This window comes from Octopus sinensis, linkage group LG14 (assembly GCF_006345805.1).
Source record: "Octopus sinensis linkage group LG14, ASM634580v1, whole genome shotgun sequence".
Taxonomy (NCBI): Eukaryota; Metazoa; Mollusca; class Cephalopoda; order Octopoda; family Octopodidae; genus Octopus; species Octopus sinensis.
Genome location: NC_043010.1, coordinates 14253191 through 14271861, shown reverse-complemented (window position 1 = coordinate 14271861; position 18671 = coordinate 14253191). Strand labels below are relative to the sequence as shown.

Sequence of the window (18671 nt, the reverse complement as noted above, 5' to 3'; positions counted from 1 at the left end):
AACCCTTGGAAGCCATGCCCCAGCTTGGCTAGGGTCCAAGGACTGAAAGATAAAGAAAAGAATATTTTTAAATTGAAACAAATGCAGTTTAAAAAAAAAAAAAATAGGTGTAGGAGTGGCTGTATGGTAAGTAGCTTGCTTACGAACCAAATGGTTCCGGGAAATGTAAAGATGTGCACAACCACCCTTGGACGGTTTTGAGTGACCAAAGAAAGTGCGAGCCCTCTAACTGAAACATTGTGGATTTGTATAAAGGACACTCAAACAGACAGACATTTTGCCGTTTATATATAGAGAGATGTTTTACTCTTAACACTTTTGAGAAAAACTTAAATTTATGAAGTTATTTCACCTTAACACTTTAGTATTTAAACCGGCCATATCCGGCCAAAATATTTAATCTGTTTTACGTTCAAACTGACCAGATCCAGGCCCTCACACCTACCCTACAATGTTATTCTACATTAAGTAATTACACCATCAAGCTCTTGAAGATATGAGATAATGCATGATTAATTCAAATCAATGTGAATCAATAAGCATTATGTTTGATAGAATAATCTGAACACTAAGGGGTTAAAGTTGTCGTATTTCGGTAATTTCAACCAATCAATGACGTGTATTCAGCTCAATAAATTACTGCCGCTGTTTGTCAATAACAACTATTGGTGGTGTATTTTTCGTTTGTCACTGTTATTTATGACATCACTTGTGTGTTTGTACTGGTTTTAGGGTTACGGTTAGGGTCAGGGTCAGTGGTTAGAGTGTCGGACCCACAATCATGAGTTAGTAAGTTCAGTTTCCTGACTGGGCTGTGTGTTATGTTCTTGAGCAAGACCCTTCATTTCACGTTGCTCCAGTTCACTCAACTGTAGAAATGAGTTGCAATATCTTTAGTGCCATGCTGTATCGGCCCTTGGATAACATTGATGCTTGGACTTGGGCCTCAGAGGGTAACTTTCTAGGTGCAATCCCATGGTCATTCTTGACTGAAAGGTTTTTTTTTTTTATTAAGGACAGATATCCCTCTTATTATAAAGGAGTAGTTATGATTAAGTGTAGCTATGATCAGTGATGTTCCAACCATGACCACCATCGTTTTGTATATTTCTCACTGACTGCACGATTCAATATATACCCGTGTTCATTTAAGGCAAGTGACTCTTGATTTAATGATGATTTAGCTGCTATTTCCAGCAGACTGAGCAACTGCATAGGAGGTCCCTCTTGCAACAGTGGTCAGAGTAAGTGTTGCTCCACCGCCTCACTGAGATGGCATGTCCTTGTTTGTTCCCTCATCACTACCATCTACACATCTCCAGCACACACCCTCTCCCTTTCTCTCTTTCTCTCTCTCTCTCTTTCTCTCTCTCTCTTTCTCTCTCTCTCTCTCTCTCTCTCTCACAAATACATGTCTGTCTCCTTTTTTTCTCTTTTTCTTCCCATTCTCTTCCCCTTCGTTTTACTTCCATCCTTTCCTTCCAGCTCCCCCCCCCACCGCCTTCTCCACTAGCCCCCTACTCACCGTTACAATGTCAACTTCCACCAGTGGTTCATGGGTTGGGGGTTGGAGGTGGTGGTGGTGGTAGTGGTGGGGGGATTTAAGTGTTTAGTGGAAAGACACTGGCTTGTGTGACCTTGTCCCTGTTAGCGGAGAGTTCTTATCCCCCTCCATCACACAACCACCACCACCACCACCACCACCACCACAACAGATTCTGCCCTGCCCTCCCACGCCCCCTCCTCCATGCATTTATCCTTTATTTTGTTCTGACATTGAATGGAAACCATTACTACTTCCATTTTCATAATCTTTTGCATTACTACTTGCATCATCACCAACCTTGTCATTATCATGATGATGATGATGATGATCATCATCATCATCAACATCACCTGTATCACTATTACCACCGCCACCACCAACACCATCATCATAGTCACCACTACAACTACCACTACCACCATCATCATCATAGTCACCACCACAACCACCACCACATCATCATCATAGTGACCACCACAACCACCACCAACACCATCATCATAGTCACCACCACCACCACCATCATCATAGTCACCATCATCATCATAGTCACCACCACAACCACCACCACCATCATCATCATAGTCACCACCACAACCACCACCACCATCATCATAGTCACCGCCACAACCACCAACACCATCATCATAGTCACCACCACAACCACCACCATCATCATCATCATAGTCACCACCACAATCACCACCAGCACCACTACCCTCACCATTGTCATTACAACCACCACCATCATCATTCATCATTGCTGCCATTGTCATCAATTCTAATTTCAGAAATAGATCCTAATTGCCTTCCCTCCTCCTCCTCCTCATCATCATAACCATAAGGAGCTGCTATGTAGATGCTCTACCGGCTCAAAATAGCTTCAAAATCTCTCAGAAATTGAACTGGACCATCTTTAAACAAAGTGAAAGACACTGGTAGACTGAGACAAACTATGTCTCTATAAAGACTGGATGGGATGGTATGAGATGGGACAGTGTGATCAAAGCTGGAATGCCTTTCATCATCAGTTTACTTGACCAGGGCTGATTTAGGTATTGTTCTTACTCCTCTGGATCAAGCTATTAAAAATAACAAAAATAAAAAACCCTCCCAAAATTTAATCTTTTCATTCGCATCACTACTATCATCACAACCTCCACCACCACCACTAGTGGTATCTTTATCATCATTACCACCACGCCGGGTGAAATGCGTAGCCGTATTTCATCTGCCATTAGGTTCTGAGTTCAAATTCCGCCGAGGTCGACTTTGCCTTTCATCCTTTTGGGGTCGATAAATTAAGTACCAGTTCACTGTGGTCGATGTAATTGACTTAATCCGTTTGTCTGTCCTTGTTTGTCCCCTCTGTGTTTAGCCTCTTGTGGGTAGTAAAGAAATAATTATTATCATCGTAGCCAAACCAAGCTAAGATAAGTCAGTGGGGGAAAGCCATTACATTAGTGTTTCTCAAGATGAAGTGCATATCTCACTGGTGGACTAGGGTCATAATTTGATGAGGTGCGGGGTTACTCCAGAATGGGGTGTAAGTATGAGGCAGCGAGCTGGCTGAAGCGTTAGCACGCCGGGCGAAATGCTTGGTAGTATTTCATCTGCCGCTGTGTTCTGAGTTCAAATTCCTCTGAGGTCGACTTTGCCTTTCGGGGTCGATTAAATAAGTACCAGTTATGCACTGGGGTCGATAATTCTGCCGAGGTCGACTTTGCCTTTCATCCTTTCGGGGTCGATTAAATAAGTACCAGTTATGCACTGGGGTCAATAATTCTGCCAAGGTTGACTTTGCCTTTCATCCTTTCGGGGTCGATTAAATAAGTACCAGTTATGCACTGGGGTCAATAATTCTGCCAAGGTTGACTTTGCCTTTCATCCTTTCGGGGTCGATTAAATAAGTACCAGTTATGCACTGGGGTCAATAATTCTGCCAAGGTTGACTTTGCCTTTCATCCTTTTGGGGTCGATTAAATAAGTACCAGTTATGCACCAGGGTCGATTAAATAAGTACCAGTTATGCACTGGGGTCGATAATTCTGCTGAGGTCGACTTTGCCTTTCATCCTTTCGGGGTCGATTAAATAAGTACCATTTATGCACTGGGGTCGATGTAATCGACTTAATCCGTTTGTCTGTCCTTGTTTGACCCCTCTTTGTGTAGCCCCTTGTGGGCAGTAAAGAAATAAGAATGGGGTGTGAGTTAGTAACTATTATTATTACGAGTCATCCAGCTTCAATTGAGAGCACTTTGAGGCTCCAGAACTCTATTGTGTTTTCAAGTAGCTAAAGCCACATCCAGTCCAGATACTCTTCCTGTTTTATGTTCAAACCTGGCAGGTCCAGCATCCTCTCACATCTACACACATACACACACATGTATACACAGAAAAGCACGCAGGTATACACCAAAATACACACTCTTACAAAGTCACATACACACACATAACAAGACGTGCATACGCATTTACACATATTTACGCAAATGCATGGATATATAATATCAAATTTTGATATGTTAATCTAGGCGTCTGTGCTAGCAGGGTGCAAAGAGCACCATACGAGCGTGATCATTGACAGAGCGGCTAACCGGCTTCCATGCCAGTGGCATTTAAAGGGCACCATTCGAGCGTGATCGTTACCAACCTTGCCTTACTGGCACTTGTGCCTGTGCTAGTAGGGTACCAAGAGCACCATCCGAGCGTGATTGTTGCCAGAGCAGCCAACTGGCTTCCGTGCCAGTGACACTTAAAGGGCACCATTCGAGCATGATTGTTACCAGCCTCGCCTTACTGGCACTTGTGCCCATGCTAGTAGGGTACCAAGAGCACCATCCGAGCGTGATCATTGCCAGAGCAGCCAACCGGCTTCCATGCTAGTGGCACTTAAAGGGCACCATTCGAGCGTGATTGTTACCAGCGTCGCCTTACTGGCACTTGTGCCTGTGCTAGTAGGGTGCCAAGAGCACCATCCGAGCGTGATCGTTGCCAGAGCAGCCAAATGGCTTCCGTGCCAGTGGCACGTAAAAGAGCACCATTTGAGCGTGATCGTTACCAAAGTCGCCTTACTGGCACCTGTGCTGGTGGCATGTGTAAAAGGATTTGAGCGAGGTCGTTGCCAGTACCGCCTGACTGGCCCCCGTGCCGGTGGCACGTAAAAAGCACCCACTATGCTCACGGAGTGGTTGGCGTTAGGAAGGGCATCCAGCTATAGAAACTCTGCCAGATCAGACTGGAGCCTGGTGCAGCTGTCTGGTTCGCCAGCCCTCAGTCAAAATCGTCCAACCCATGCCAGCATGGAAAACGGACGTTAAATGATGATGATGATGAAATGAAATTCAGACACTATGTTACATTAATGCAAGGAAAATAAGTATATCATATAGAAGATTAGCTTAAGGGAACAAGAAATGTTTTTGATAAGGAACATCAGTAAATTGTAGTTAAATCAAAGTACAAATGATGTGTGAATATCAGTAAGTAATAGTGAAATGAATTTACAAATGCTGAATGGTGTCAGTGTTTTTGCTGAAATTCCAACACTATATTACAGGGATGCAGGACAAGGCGTTGTGTGGTTGTCTCTTTGTTGAGTGGAGCCTGGTGCAGCCATCTGGTTCGCCAGCTCTCAGTCAAAATCGTCCAACATGCGCTAGCATTTAAACCAGCCATATCCGGCCAAAATAGTTAATCTGTTTTATGTTCAAACTGATCAGATCCAGGCCCTCACACCTACCCTACAATGTTATTCTATATTAAGTAATTACACCATCAAGATCTTGAAGATATGAGATAATGCATGATTAATTCAAATAAATGGGAATTAATAGGCATTATGTTTGATTGAATAATCTGAACATTAAAGGGTTAAACGGTGATGATGATGATGGCACCCATACATGATTAATTCAAAACCATGTGAATAAACAAGTATTCTGAATGGTGAAAGGTAAAAACAAAATCTATTTAATGCCTGAGAGTGGGTTGCATAACCGGCAGAACATCAGGCGAAATACCTTGTTCCTTGGTTTCATTACCGTATAGTCTGACTTCTAAATTTGTCACAAGTCTACTTTGTTTTTTTTTGTCTTTCCGAGGTCATTAAAATAAGTGTCACACCATGGAAATGGTCGTGCTTCAGCAAAGCCTGAACTCGTCAAGAGAAGAAGAAAACAATATCTCACAAAACTGCGCATTCTAGAAAAACTGCAGTGTAAGAAAAAAACTTGCAAAGCGACATAATTTGTTTATTACTTAACCACAGCAGGTTTTGACCGAGCATGTGAACATAGCGACACGTGGGGAAAATAGCATGAGAAAAAGGAAGTAAAGAGACGAAACAATGTCACAATACTTAATACAAACAAATAAAACTCGTACGAAAATTTGACGGCTGTGTGGGAAGAAGCTTGTTTCCCAACCACATGGTCCCGTGTTCAGTCCCACTGCGTGGCACCTTGGGCGAGTATCCAATATGAAGTAGTTTTTGCTTTGTAATTCAGTCAGTGTGTCTTGATTCTGATGTTTTGATTGAATCAATTACCCCTCTACTAAAATTATTACATGCCACGGACGTTTCTCTCCGTCTTTTTCTTTCTCTTTCTCCTTCTCTTTCCCTTCAACTAATCTCATGAAAACATTACAATTACATTCCCTCTACCTCATTTCATGAACGCTTCTCTCTCCCCCTTTTTCTCTCTCCCTTTTTCTTTCTTCCTCTTTTTCTCTAATCATGTGAAAGCATTACTGATGGGCCAAGTAACACAATGACAAGCAGAATTATTATCTTGGAGTGGTTGGCATTAGGAAGGGCATCCAGCTGTAGAAACTCTGCCGGATCAAGACTGGGGCCTGGTGCAGCCATCTGGTTTGCCAGCCCTCAGTCAAAATCTAATCACGTGAAAGCATTACTGATGGGCCAAGTAACACAATGACAAGCAGAATTATTATCTTGAAGTGGTTGGCGTTAGGAAGGGCATCCAGCTGTAGAAACTCTGCCAGATCAAGACTGGGGCCTGGTGCAGCCATCTGGTTTGCCAGCCCTCAGTCAAAATCTAATCACGTGAAAGCATTACTGACGGGCCAAGTAACAATGACAAGCAGAATTATTATAAGCTAAAATAGGAAGTTGTTTTGTCGCATATTTCAGTTGTCGGTTCTGGATTCAGATATTTCATCTGAATATCTAATGACAACCTGGTTTACATGTTTACAAATTCACATTTGAATTCCTAAATTTGAATAATATTATCAAGGTCACTATCTTAAAATGTCTGTCTGTAAAGTTGAATGTTGAGGCAAATTCCCAACTCAGAGATTTCAGCCAGTGGCCTCTAAAAAGACGGCTTGCACCGTCATCTTAATGTTCACTTTTCCATACTTGTATGGGTCAGACAGAGTTAACTGAGACAGATTTTCTATGGCTGGATTCCCTATTTGTCAGCACTTCTTACTTGTTTCCAAGCAAGGTGCTATTTCCCTTGGTCAGACAGGTTTACATAGGATATTTGAAACGAAGGACACTGCCTGTATGACAGGGACTCTCACAAACATCATGTATAGGCGTAGGAGTGGCTGTGTGGTAAGTAGCTTGCTTACGAACCTCATGGTTCCGGGTTCAGTCTCACTGCATGGCACTTTGGGCAAGTGTCTTCTACTATAGCCTCGGACTGACCAATGCCTTGTGAGTGGATTTGGTAGACGGAAACTGAAAGAAGCCCGTCGTATATGTGTGTCTGTGTTTGTCCCCCCCCCTCCCAACATCGCTTGACAACCGATCTGGTGTTGTACGACGTCCCCGTACTTAGCGTTTCGACAAAAGAGACCGATAGAATAGTACTATAAGCTTACAAAGAATAAGTCCTGGGGGTCGATTTGCTAGGCTAAAGGCGTGCTGTGCAGATGGCCGCAGTCAATGCTGAAACAAGTAAAAGAGTAAAAGAGTAATGTCAAGACAAGGACACACACACATACACACACATGGTGATTGCTCCGTCTTCATCTGATGGTTGCTGTGTCTCTAAGCTTCCTCGTTGTTAATGGCATTTCTGACATTCTGTTTAGTCCCACTGTGGACCTGCATGGTTCGAAGCATAACTCATCGGGCTCAGTCAGCTGGAGGTAACTGAGTCTGACAAGCTAAGTTTCTGTAAATAGCATATGAAACTTTAAGTTGTATGGGGCAGATCAAACTGTTTTAAATAATGTGTGTGTGTGTAAATACAGTAATCACTCGACTGTTGCAGGTGTTACATTCCAAACCCCACCCCCGCGATAGGTGAAAATCCGCGAAGTAGAAACAGTACTGTACTGCAAATTTTTTTTTTTTATTATTTTTCTAATTTGTATATATTTATTTTATTATAAATGTGAAAAATAGCCCCACTGAGGCACACGTGACAACTTGCTGGGGCTGCCTGCTAGAGCCTAGCAGCAGGTGTTTAAAGGGAAAAATTTGACAAGTCAGTCAGTCAGTCACTGGCTGACACTCACTGACGATACATCGAAGAGGCCAGGGAACAGAAGAAAGAAGACATGCACCCAACACCAGAGCTGAAGACACCTCCAAAAGGGGGAGCCCTGCCACGTCAAAACGGTAGAGGAGTAGGGGCCGAAACCGGACGTGGTTCCTCCTGATGATGTCTTGAGCTAACTGGATCCTATAAAGGAGCTGTTGTGGTAGCAGACCACGAAACACGGTTGTAATTCCGCCCCCCCCCACACACACATATAGCTGAAATTTACAGAAAAACAAAAGACGAAGACAGGTGTATAAACAACAAACAGGTTTATTGTCTCTCTCTCTCTCTCTTACAGTGTGCTTGTCAGCAGTGACAGTCAGAAATGCAGTACTATCACTAACACCACACCACATTACCGTTACTATTAATATCTACATCACCTTAACCACACAGCCATGCTTGTGGCTGTGTGGTTAAGAAGTCTTCTTAACGAGACGGCTGCGTTGGCTGGGTCATGCCCTCTGTCGTCAACCAGGAGAATTCATCTACGAAGCAACTGCCCCAGCTCCCCTTCGAGGTTGGCGAAAGCGATGTGGTGGATAGCGAAAAACCTGGCTGATGACAGTCAAGGCTGATCTGGAACCCAACCTAGACCTCCATATCTACGGCGTTCGCCGCTGGAATAAGGAGTGGTTGGAGATCATGTGGTCGTTAACCTCAAATCGCCAGGCCTGGTCGGCGTTTGTGAGAGATGCAGCATTGAGGATGAATGAAGCCAGATCAACCCACCCCGGGTGAATGCTGTCAAGTCAAGTCTGTGTGGTTAAGAAGCTTGCTCCCCAATCACTTGGTTCTGGGTTCAATCCCATTGTGTGGGGCAGCATGGACAATTGCCTTTTTCTAAGCCCTGAGCAACCAAAGCCTTATGAGTGGATTTGATAGGTGGAAACTGAAAGAATCATCATCGTTTAACGTCCGTTCTCCATGGTAGCATGGGTTGGACGGTTCGACCGGGGTTCTGGGAAGCCAGAAGGCTGCACCAGGCCCAGTCTGATCTGGCAGTGTTTCTACGGCTGGATGCCCTTCCTAACGCCAACCACTCCGTGAGTGTAGTGGGTGCTTTTTACGTGCCACCCGCACAGGTGCCAGGCGAGGCTGGCAACGGCCACGATTCGGATGGTGCTTTTTACGTGCCACTGGCACGGAAGCCAGTCGAGGCATCGGCCATGATTCGGATAGTGCTTTTTACGTACCACCAGTCCAGGGGTCCTGGCATCTGCCGGGTGCCAGTCATAGGATTGGTTCAATTTCGATTTCGATTTCACTTGCCCCAACAGGTCTTCGCAAGCATAGGTGCCTGTCGTCGGATGAGGTTCGATATCGACTTCGCTTGCCTCAACAGGTCTTTGTGTGTCCAAGAGAGGAAAGGCATGCATAAGTGGGCTGGGCTCACTTGTCCTGCCTGGTCTTCTCACGTACAGCATATTTCCAAAGGTCTCGAATGTGTGTGTGAGACTTTGTGTTTCCTTGTCTTGACATTGCATGATGGTGATGGTGAGTGTCACTAATCTATGTCTCTCTCTTCAATTGCAGTGGGCTACAGACAGGTCGCAATCAACAACGCAGTACTTCCTCCACCTACTGGCAAGACGAAAGGAAAAGGTGAAAACCAGGTAGGTGACTAGGTTAGGATGGGGACTTGGTGTTGTGTGTGTATATGAAGAGGCAGATGAAGAGTGTATAAGTGAGAGATGGGTGAGATTGTTTAGTTATATTGTTTTGAATTTATGATGCATTATCTTGTAGTTGAGAGATTTCGACGATGTGATTGTTTAGTTTTAGAATGATATTGTAAGGTTGAGGTGAAGAACCAGATCTGGTCCATTTCAACAGAAAACAGGCTAAATATTTTGGCCTGATATGGCCGGTTTGAATGCTAAAGGGTTATAGATGTATATAGCTATGGTGCGGCCACACTTGGAATTTGCATCACCAGTCTGGAACCCCTATCTTGCTCAGGACATTGATCTCCTGGGAACTGTTTAGAGACATGCAACCAAGCAAATACCCACCATCAGTCATCTACCATACTCTGAACTCCTTGCTTCCCTGGTTATAGATACATTGAAGCCCCAACGTCTGGCAACTGACTTAGTAAACTCCAGTACATATTTTATCAACCTTGGAAGGATGAAAGGCAAAAATGAACCTGGGCCGAGTTTGAACTCAGAACCTAAGTGGATGCAACCAAATACCGTACCGTATTTTGTTGGATGCTCTTCTAATTATGCAATCTGTTCAATATGTTTGAAGGGAACCTTCATGTGGCTGACAGGTATGCTAGAAATAGCAACCAACTCCTCTTCAAATCACACTCTATTGCTCTGTGTAAGGACAGAATATTTTTAGATTACATAATCCCACAGTCCCTTAAAAATGCGAGATGGTCCTGGCTGGAGGGCTTTTAATCTTTGGTCAATATGGTCAGCGTTGACCTTAGACTTAACAACGATGGCATATACATTGAGCTGAAGCGAAGACTACTTAGTCACTTACCCTACTAGAAATAGTCAAATTTCCCCCAGATGACATCTTAAAAAGGAGAGGGGATACATCAAATAATGTAACAGCTATCCCTAAAATGACAGGTTGGTCATAGTTGAAATGCCTTTGATTTGCTCCATTAGGATTGGCCTAGGGCTAAACATCAATCTCAACAACAAAATCACAAGAACCTGTCCTAACATAAAGTGTTTAAATAAATTTGGTTCAGAGGCATTAGTTAACCTTATTCTGGCCCCTTCTCTGTGCCTACCCTCTATCTTCACTTCATCTGTACTCACACTCTGGCTGGAATCTCTTGAACAAGTAATCTAGTAGTGTTTTATCTCTCTCTTCTCTCTATTTATATGTTTTATATTCAGAAGAAGCAGCTAAAAGATCCCCGTGACATTCTTTTACCGGAACAGAAGTTAAGACTACACAGTAACGTGCAGCTCATTGTAAGTATAACATACAGGGAGAGAGAGAGAGGAAAAGAAGGAATAATATCAAATATATACATGTGGTTAAGAAGCTTGCTTCCTTACCATGTGGTCTTGGGTTCAGTTCCATTGCACAGCACTTTGGGCAAGTGTCCTGTACTATATTTCCAGGCTAAGCCTTGTGAGTGGATTTGGCTGACAAAAATTGAGAGAAGCCCATCGTGTGACCTCATGTGTACCGTTGGCGATTTTTTTTCCTCTGTCTTCCCTTCTCTGGATCTTTCCTTCTCCTATGTTTCTGATGAAGAGCTCCGCTCGAAATGTTAAACCCACCTTCTTTCCTTCTTTCCTGAGCATCCAATAATACTATATTTGTTCCACGTCCTCGCGTTGTTGTGTTTTTTTGTGCTTTCTTGTTTGGATTAACTATATATATATAAAAGTGGGATGTGTGGGTTTCATATATATGCTTAAAGGCCCGTGGCTTAGTGGTTAGTGTCAGGCTCATAGTCATGAGGTAGTGAGTTTGGTTCTTGGAACAGGCTGTGTGTTGTGTCCTTGAGCAAGACACTTTATTTCATTTTGCTCCAGTTCACTCAGCTGTAGTAATGAGTTGCGACATCAGTAGTGCCGAGCTGTGTTGTCCTTTGCTTGTCCCTTGGATAACATCAGAGGCATAGAGACGCTGGTATGCATGGGCAACTGCTGGTCTTCCATAAACAACCTTGTCTGGACTTGTGCCTCAGAGAGGAACTTTCTAGGTGCAATCCCATGGTCATTCATGACCGAAGGGGGTCTCTCTCATATATATATATATATACACACATACACACACACACACACGTGTGTCTATATTCTTGTCCTGACATCATGTGATGGTTCTAAATGATCACAATACTAATATTGCTTTACTAAGTCTTTTAGGCTTTTTAACCCTTTAGTGTTTAAACAGGGGCCATATCAGACCCAAGTATTCTTCTCCATTGTATGCTTAAACCAGCCAGATCTGACCTCTCACACCTATCCTACAATGTAATTCTAAAAATAAATAGTCACATCATCAAAATCTTGAAGCTATGAAATAAGGCCTGATTCATTCAAAGCAATCATCATCATCGTTTAGCGTCCGCTTTCCATGCTAGCATGGGTTGGATGATTTTGACTGAGGGCTGGCGAATCAGATGGCTGCACCAGGCTCCAATCTTGATCTGGCAGAGTTTCTACAGCTGGATGCCCTTCCTAACGCCAACCACTCCGAGAGTATAGTGGGTGCTTTTTACGTGCCACCGGCACAGGGGGCATTCAGGTGGTACTGGCAACGACCTTGCTCGAATTTTTACACATGGGCCAGTCAGGTGGTACTGGCAATGACCTCGCTCAAATCTTTTTACACGTGTCACTGGCACAGATGCCAGTGAAGCGACGTTGGTAAATAGATAATCAATACATTTATCAGAGTAATCTGAATGCTGCGATGATGATCGTGTATATAAAAAGCACCCACTATATACTCTGTAAATTGGTTGGCATAAAGAAAGGCAACCATGGTTAAACAGACATTGGTGCTTGGTACAGGCCCCTGACTCACCATTTCCATTCATATTCTGAGCGCCTTGTTTCCCTGGGCATGGATTCACTGAAGCTCCGGCGCCTGGCGACGGACTTGGTAAACGCCCACAAAGTTGTCAACCACCTCACCAATAACAACACTGAACACCTTTTTGATCTCCATGTGTCTAACACACGTGGACATGCCTACAAAGTCAGAAAACAACACAGCTCCCATGGCTTTCGGAAACATTTCTTCACGCTCAGAGTTGCTGAAGCATGGAATAAACTGCCTGCGTCAGTCGTTGACTGCCATGACACTGCATCCTTTAAGGCCCTCATGCTTTCCGAAATCCCTCGAAACTACACCTGATTATATATGCACTTTAGATGAGTTGTAGTGCACCTGAGCACTGTACACAATGTTTATTATTATCATTATTATTATTTATTCAAACTGTTAAATCCATGCCAGCATGAAAATTGAACATTAAATGGTGGTGGCAGTGGTGGTGGTGGTCGTCATCATCATCGTTTAACCCTTTCATTACCATATTTATTTTGAGATGCTCTATGTTTCTTTCGATTGTTTTAAATATAACAAAGAATTTAGTAAAATAACTTCGTTATCATTAAGCTAGTGTTAGGAACATAAATTGTGATTAAGGTTTGGTGGAAGATTTTAATTCAAAACTTATGGGAACAAGACATTTATACTAAAGAGCCAGAGCCGGTTTTAGCCGGGTTGGTAACGAAAGGGTTAACGTCTACTTTTCATGGGTTGGATGATTTTGACTGAGGGCTGGCGAATCAGATGGCTGCACCAGGCTCCAGTCTTGATTTGGCAGAGTTTCTACAGCTGGATGCCTGTGTGAATTTTGCCTTTACACAATCAATAGTATATTGAACTGATATGCCCAACAAGGCTATTGTCTATAAAAATATGGTATAGAAAATGTGTGTGGAATAAATATACATGAGTGTGGTATGTATGTATATATCATCATTGTCATCTTTTAATGTTTGTTTTCCATGCTGGTATGGGTTGGATAGTTTAGCCAAAGCTGGAGAGCGGCACCAGTTCCCGTCTGATTTGGCTTGATTTCTACAGCTGGATGCCCTTCCCAATGCGAACCAGTTTACAGTGTGTGCTGGGTGCTTTTAACATGGCACTGAACAAACGCTTTAATGTGGCACTGGGACACAACTCCCACAGGATAATCCTCTTCACCAGGGGTAGTGACCTTAACACTTCTGCTTGCTTGTTTATTTGTTGAGCATTTGGAGAAGTCCGAAACGTGGTCCTTTGCTATTCGTAAGACCCACAGAAGAGAAAGCAGGTCAACCCCCGACTCCGAGAGCATCGACGGATGGATGAATGCGCATCCAGGCTCAGCGGTTGCGTAGGAAGTCGGGGGGACAAGAAACAGGAAGAAAGAGTGAGCGAAAGAGTACAACAGGGGTCCCCCCCCCCCGCCAGAGCCTCGTGGAGCTTTAAGTGTTTTCCCTCAATAAACACACACAAAGCCCGGTCTGGGAATCGAAACCGCGATCCTCCGACCACGAGTCCGCTGCCCTAACCATTGGGCCATTGCACCTCCTAACACTTCTGCTGTGAAGGACGGGTCTTCTTGAATACAGCAAAGTGCCAGGTATCTTGGTCCTTATTGATCACCTACTACTTATAATATTGTACTTCCACACCACAGTATATATAATATTGTACCTCTTCTACACAAATTATATTATGTTGTACTCTCTTATGCTGCAGGATACAGGTTCCAAACTGAAGCAGCTCTCTCGTTTGACTTTAATATTCTCCAAGGCAGAGCAGGTTCATAATTTGGTGAGTAATTTTTTTACCTGTTTTTTGTTGTGAGAGTATGTTAACCCATTTAATACCAACCTGTTTGAAGACCCCTACCCCATTTTCGATTTTTTTTTGTACTAAAAGCCCTGTTTTAATCTAATCATATTTAAATTGAAACCTTCCATTGCAATTTTATTTAAGAACCTTTTGATGTGTTCCACATACCAGATTAATAGGAAAAAAGTCAGTTAATTAACCCTTTTGTTACCGTATTTCTGTTGAGATGCTCTGTGTTTCTTTCATTTAATCTTAAATATAATAGAGAATTTAGTAAAATAACTTAGTTATCATTAAGCTAGTGTTCGGAACATAAATTGTGACTAAGGTTTGGTGGAAGATTTTAATTCAGAACTTATGAAAACAAGACATTTGTACTACAGAACCAGAGCCGGTTTCAGCCGGGTTGGTAACGAAAGGGTTAATAAACTTAATCTCTTTAAATTTTTGATTACTTTCAAAGTTAATTGATAACACTGTGTAACACGATTTTTGTTTTTGGGGTAGCAAGTGTTATTTCCTATTTGCTTACCCTGAGAGCGTATGGGAAAATGGTTACTATTTCCTTCAAAATTTGCATTTGTTACATTTATTCAAACCCCAAAGAATCCCTCTCAACACATGGCTCTGATACTCCCCCACTCCTCCTGCTCATGATCAGAGATGCACATATTGTTAGCCACTAAGGGACATGCTCAAGTAGTTATGGTCAAGCAAGTGACAAACAAATCTGTAGTATTGAGCAGAATATTTCCTACTAGCACTATGACCGGGCGTTGCCAAGCGATTGTCAAGCAATGTTGGGAGGACAAACACAGATACACAAACACACACACACATACATATATATATACATCTATACAACGGGCTTTTTTGAGTTTCCGTCTACCAAATCCACTCACAAGGCTTTGGTCGGCCCGAGGCTATAGTAGAAGACACTTGCCCAAGGTGCTACGCGGTGGGACTGAACCCTGAACCATGTGGTCGGTAAGCAAGCTACTTACCACACAGCCACTCCTACACCTAACTGCTAAATTTCTGTAACAACATCCATGTTGTCATTGAAGTAGAGGCCCGTATAATCCAGAAATGGGTATTATGTGTGGTTACTTGGTCTGCTGTTCTTGGGGTAGCAACCACATGGTCAAGGGATTGGCTTTTATGTCATCACTTGATCTGTTGAAAATAACAGCTAAATCTTTATCCACAAACTGAGTAAAGTTTGCTCTCCTTTGATGAGGTGGGTTAATATATGTTCAGCTATGTTGAGATTGCTAGCTTCATATCATAGCCCCACTAACTATGGAAGTCAACTAACAAAATACACTTGACACTATGACAAGAGCCACTGAAGAATCCTCTAGGGGATTGCTTGACAAGCTAGAAACAGCAGCCACATTTCTCTCAGAGCACATCCTATCCATTTAATAAGAAACTTTGGGTAGTGGAGTTAAGGCAAGAATATCTCACAAATGAATGGAATAGTTATGATTGGAACATGTTTGATTATAGATCTTGTAGTGACGCTGTTGTGGAAGTTTCAGCGTGCATGCGCAGAATTGGATTGCTTCTGGTAGACCGCCAGAAGTTCCCTCATGTGCATACGCAGGAACTGCAACCTGAAAGCGTCTCCGCTAAATCTGTCCTTTTTTGGGAGAGCAGCCCTAACGAACGGATGTGACTAAAACTTCTCTCAGGGAAAACCCTACGCATAGAGAAGCTCTCTTCGAAGCAGGAGCGGAGATCGTATCTTCTTGGCGGAGAGGTGGCACAAACGTTAGCATGCCGGGCGAAATGCTTAGCGGTATTTCGTCTGCCGTTATGTTCTGAGTTCAAATTCTGCCGCGGTCGACTTTGCCTTTCATCCTTTCGGGGTCTATTAAATAAGTACTGGGGTTGATATAATTGACTTAATCCGTTTGTCTGTCCTTGTTTGTCCTCTCTGTGTTTAGCCCCTTGTGGGTAGTAAAGAAATAGGAGCGGAGACCGTATCTTCTTGGCTCGCCTGAGTGAACATTTGTGTACAGTCCTGTGGACTTGGCTGCCGGTTCGCCCTTAAGAAATATATATGTATATATTTTACCTGTGAACCCGAAGAATAAAGTACTCTTTATTGTTATTGAAGACAGGCGGATTTTTGGTTCCTTTTCTTCGACTTGTATGTGACAAGATAAGACCAAACACCCCTCAAGTGTTCCTGAGACTCTCATCTTGTTACAATCTAATCAATCAGAGCTGCATTGGAGTTAAGTAATCCGTGTCGGTGGTACGTAAAAAGCACCATCCGAATCGTGGCCGAAGCCAGTGCCACCTCGACTGGCTTCCGTGCAGGTGGCACGTAAAATGCACCAATCCGACCGTGGCCGATGCCAGCCTCGCCTGGCACCAGTGCAGGTGGCACGTAAAAAGCACCCACTACACTCACGGAGTGGTTGGCGTTAGGAAGGGCATCCAGCTGTAGAAACATTGCCAGATAAGACCGGAGCCTGGTGCAGCCTTCTGGCTTCCCAGATCCCCGGTCGAACCGTCCAACCCATGCTAGCATGGAGAACGGACGTTAAATGTTGATGATGATGATGATGATGATAGTGATGATAAAATGAAGGTCTTTTGCGTTAGTTAGTTTGACCTGTCTGTGTGCCATTTGCATTGCTTCACGTACCTCTTCTTCATCTTCAGTGCTGCCATGTTGCAATTTCATTAACCATTCTCTTCGTTGTTCTTGTGTTCTTACAGCATTCTGCAGACATCCAAGCCTATGACATACTGGCTGTGCAACCAAGTGACAAGGACCTCTTTCATGTATGCTAATCCTTTGTATTCTGCTTTATCTCATTTTGTATGTGTATTGAGAGAGAGAGAGAGACAGACAGACAGACAGACAGAGTGAAGGAGAGCAGTTGTTGTCTCACCCCTGGATCAGACATTCTATCCATACTATTCCATCTTTTTCCCATAGTGTATCGAAGACTACATCATCCAAACTGACCTTTTTCGTAAGACAGCAGGGTGAGATTTAAGGGAAACTTAGCTGCTGTTTTCAGCAGATTCTAGAGACCACGTAAAGGCAACCTTATTGGCTTAAGACACCCAAAGTTTTTGAAGTGGTACTGGCATTGGCAACAGCAGCTGCAGCAGCAGTGATTACTGCAGCTTCTGTGGCTGCTGCTGCTGCTGTTATTTCATTAATTAAGGAAATATTTGCAAGTAATTGTAGCTTCTATAGCTGGCAGAAACGTTAGCGCGCCAGGCGAAATGCTTAGCGGTATTTTGTCTGTCATCACGTTGTGAGTTCAAATTCTGCCGAGGTCGACTTTGCCTTTCATCTTTTCGGGGTCGATAAATAAAGTACCAGTTTCACACTGGGGTCGATGTAATCGACTTAATCCCTTTGTCTGTCCTTGTTTGTCCCCTCTATGTTTAGCCCCTTGTGGGTAGTAAAGAAATATGTATCCTAAAAAGTCTCAAGGTCCTGGTCCTTGTCCTTGTTGCTGACTTTGAAATATTGCCCTGAAGTAACCCTCTGATTGGAGTGTAGGTTTGATGGTGTGGTATGGTAATGAGGATGTGTGGAATATACAGATTTATAGTAATGCCTAGGGTGTATAATGTTGCTCTGAGTACATGTATATGAGAGGATGCTGAAAAGTTCTTGGCTTTAAGGGTGTCGTGAAAGGCCTGGCTGGAGGTCCAACCTTCCAAGTTCTTTCACAGGGCTTAGAAAAACTGAAGGACCACTGCAATAAGTGTGTGAATCCGAGAGGGGAATATGTTAGATAAAATTATAATTTAGTGATTCCTCCTGTATTTTCTTTTACCCAATGCCAAGAACTTTTCAGCACCCCTGAGGACAAGTGTAGGGCTGTATGGATGTTTGGTGTAATGCGGTAAGTAGTGAAGACATAGTACGTGGTGTAATGTAGTGGTGAGGATGAGCGATGTAATTTGGGTAATGTGGCTATTTAGTGTGGTAGCGAGGACTAATATGATGACAAGGGTTCCAGTTGAGCCAATCAGCAGAGCAGCCTGCTTGTGAAATTAAGATGCAAGGGGCTAAGCATATCCCTAACAAAGTTCTCAGGGATTTTCAATGTGATACTGAATGCGACAAGGTTGGCTGTTTGAAATACAGGCACTACTCGTTTTTGCCTGTTGAGTGGATTGGAACAACATGGAATGAAGGGTCTTGCTCAAGGACACAATGCAATACTGAGTATCAAACTCCTGACTATACAATTGTGAGCTGAATACCCTAACC

At 43.3% G+C, this 18671-nt stretch overlaps 1 protein-coding gene across 1 annotated transcript in view; it reads left to right on the top strand.

Moving 5' to 3' along the window:
- The window catches only part of LOC115219181 (ribonuclease P protein subunit p30-like), a 69095-nt gene that overhangs the window by 12455 nt on the left and 37969 nt on the right, over positions 1-18671 (top strand). Inside the window, exons 2-5 of the mRNA XM_029789290.2 lie at positions 9608-9687; positions 10939-11016; positions 14318-14392; positions 17150-17215. Of these exons, the coding sequence (XP_029645150.1) occupies positions 9608-9687; positions 10939-11016; positions 14318-14392; positions 17150-17215 (299 nt within the window). The remainder of the gene's footprint in view (positions 1-9607; positions 9688-10938; positions 11017-14317; positions 14393-17149; positions 17216-18671) is intronic.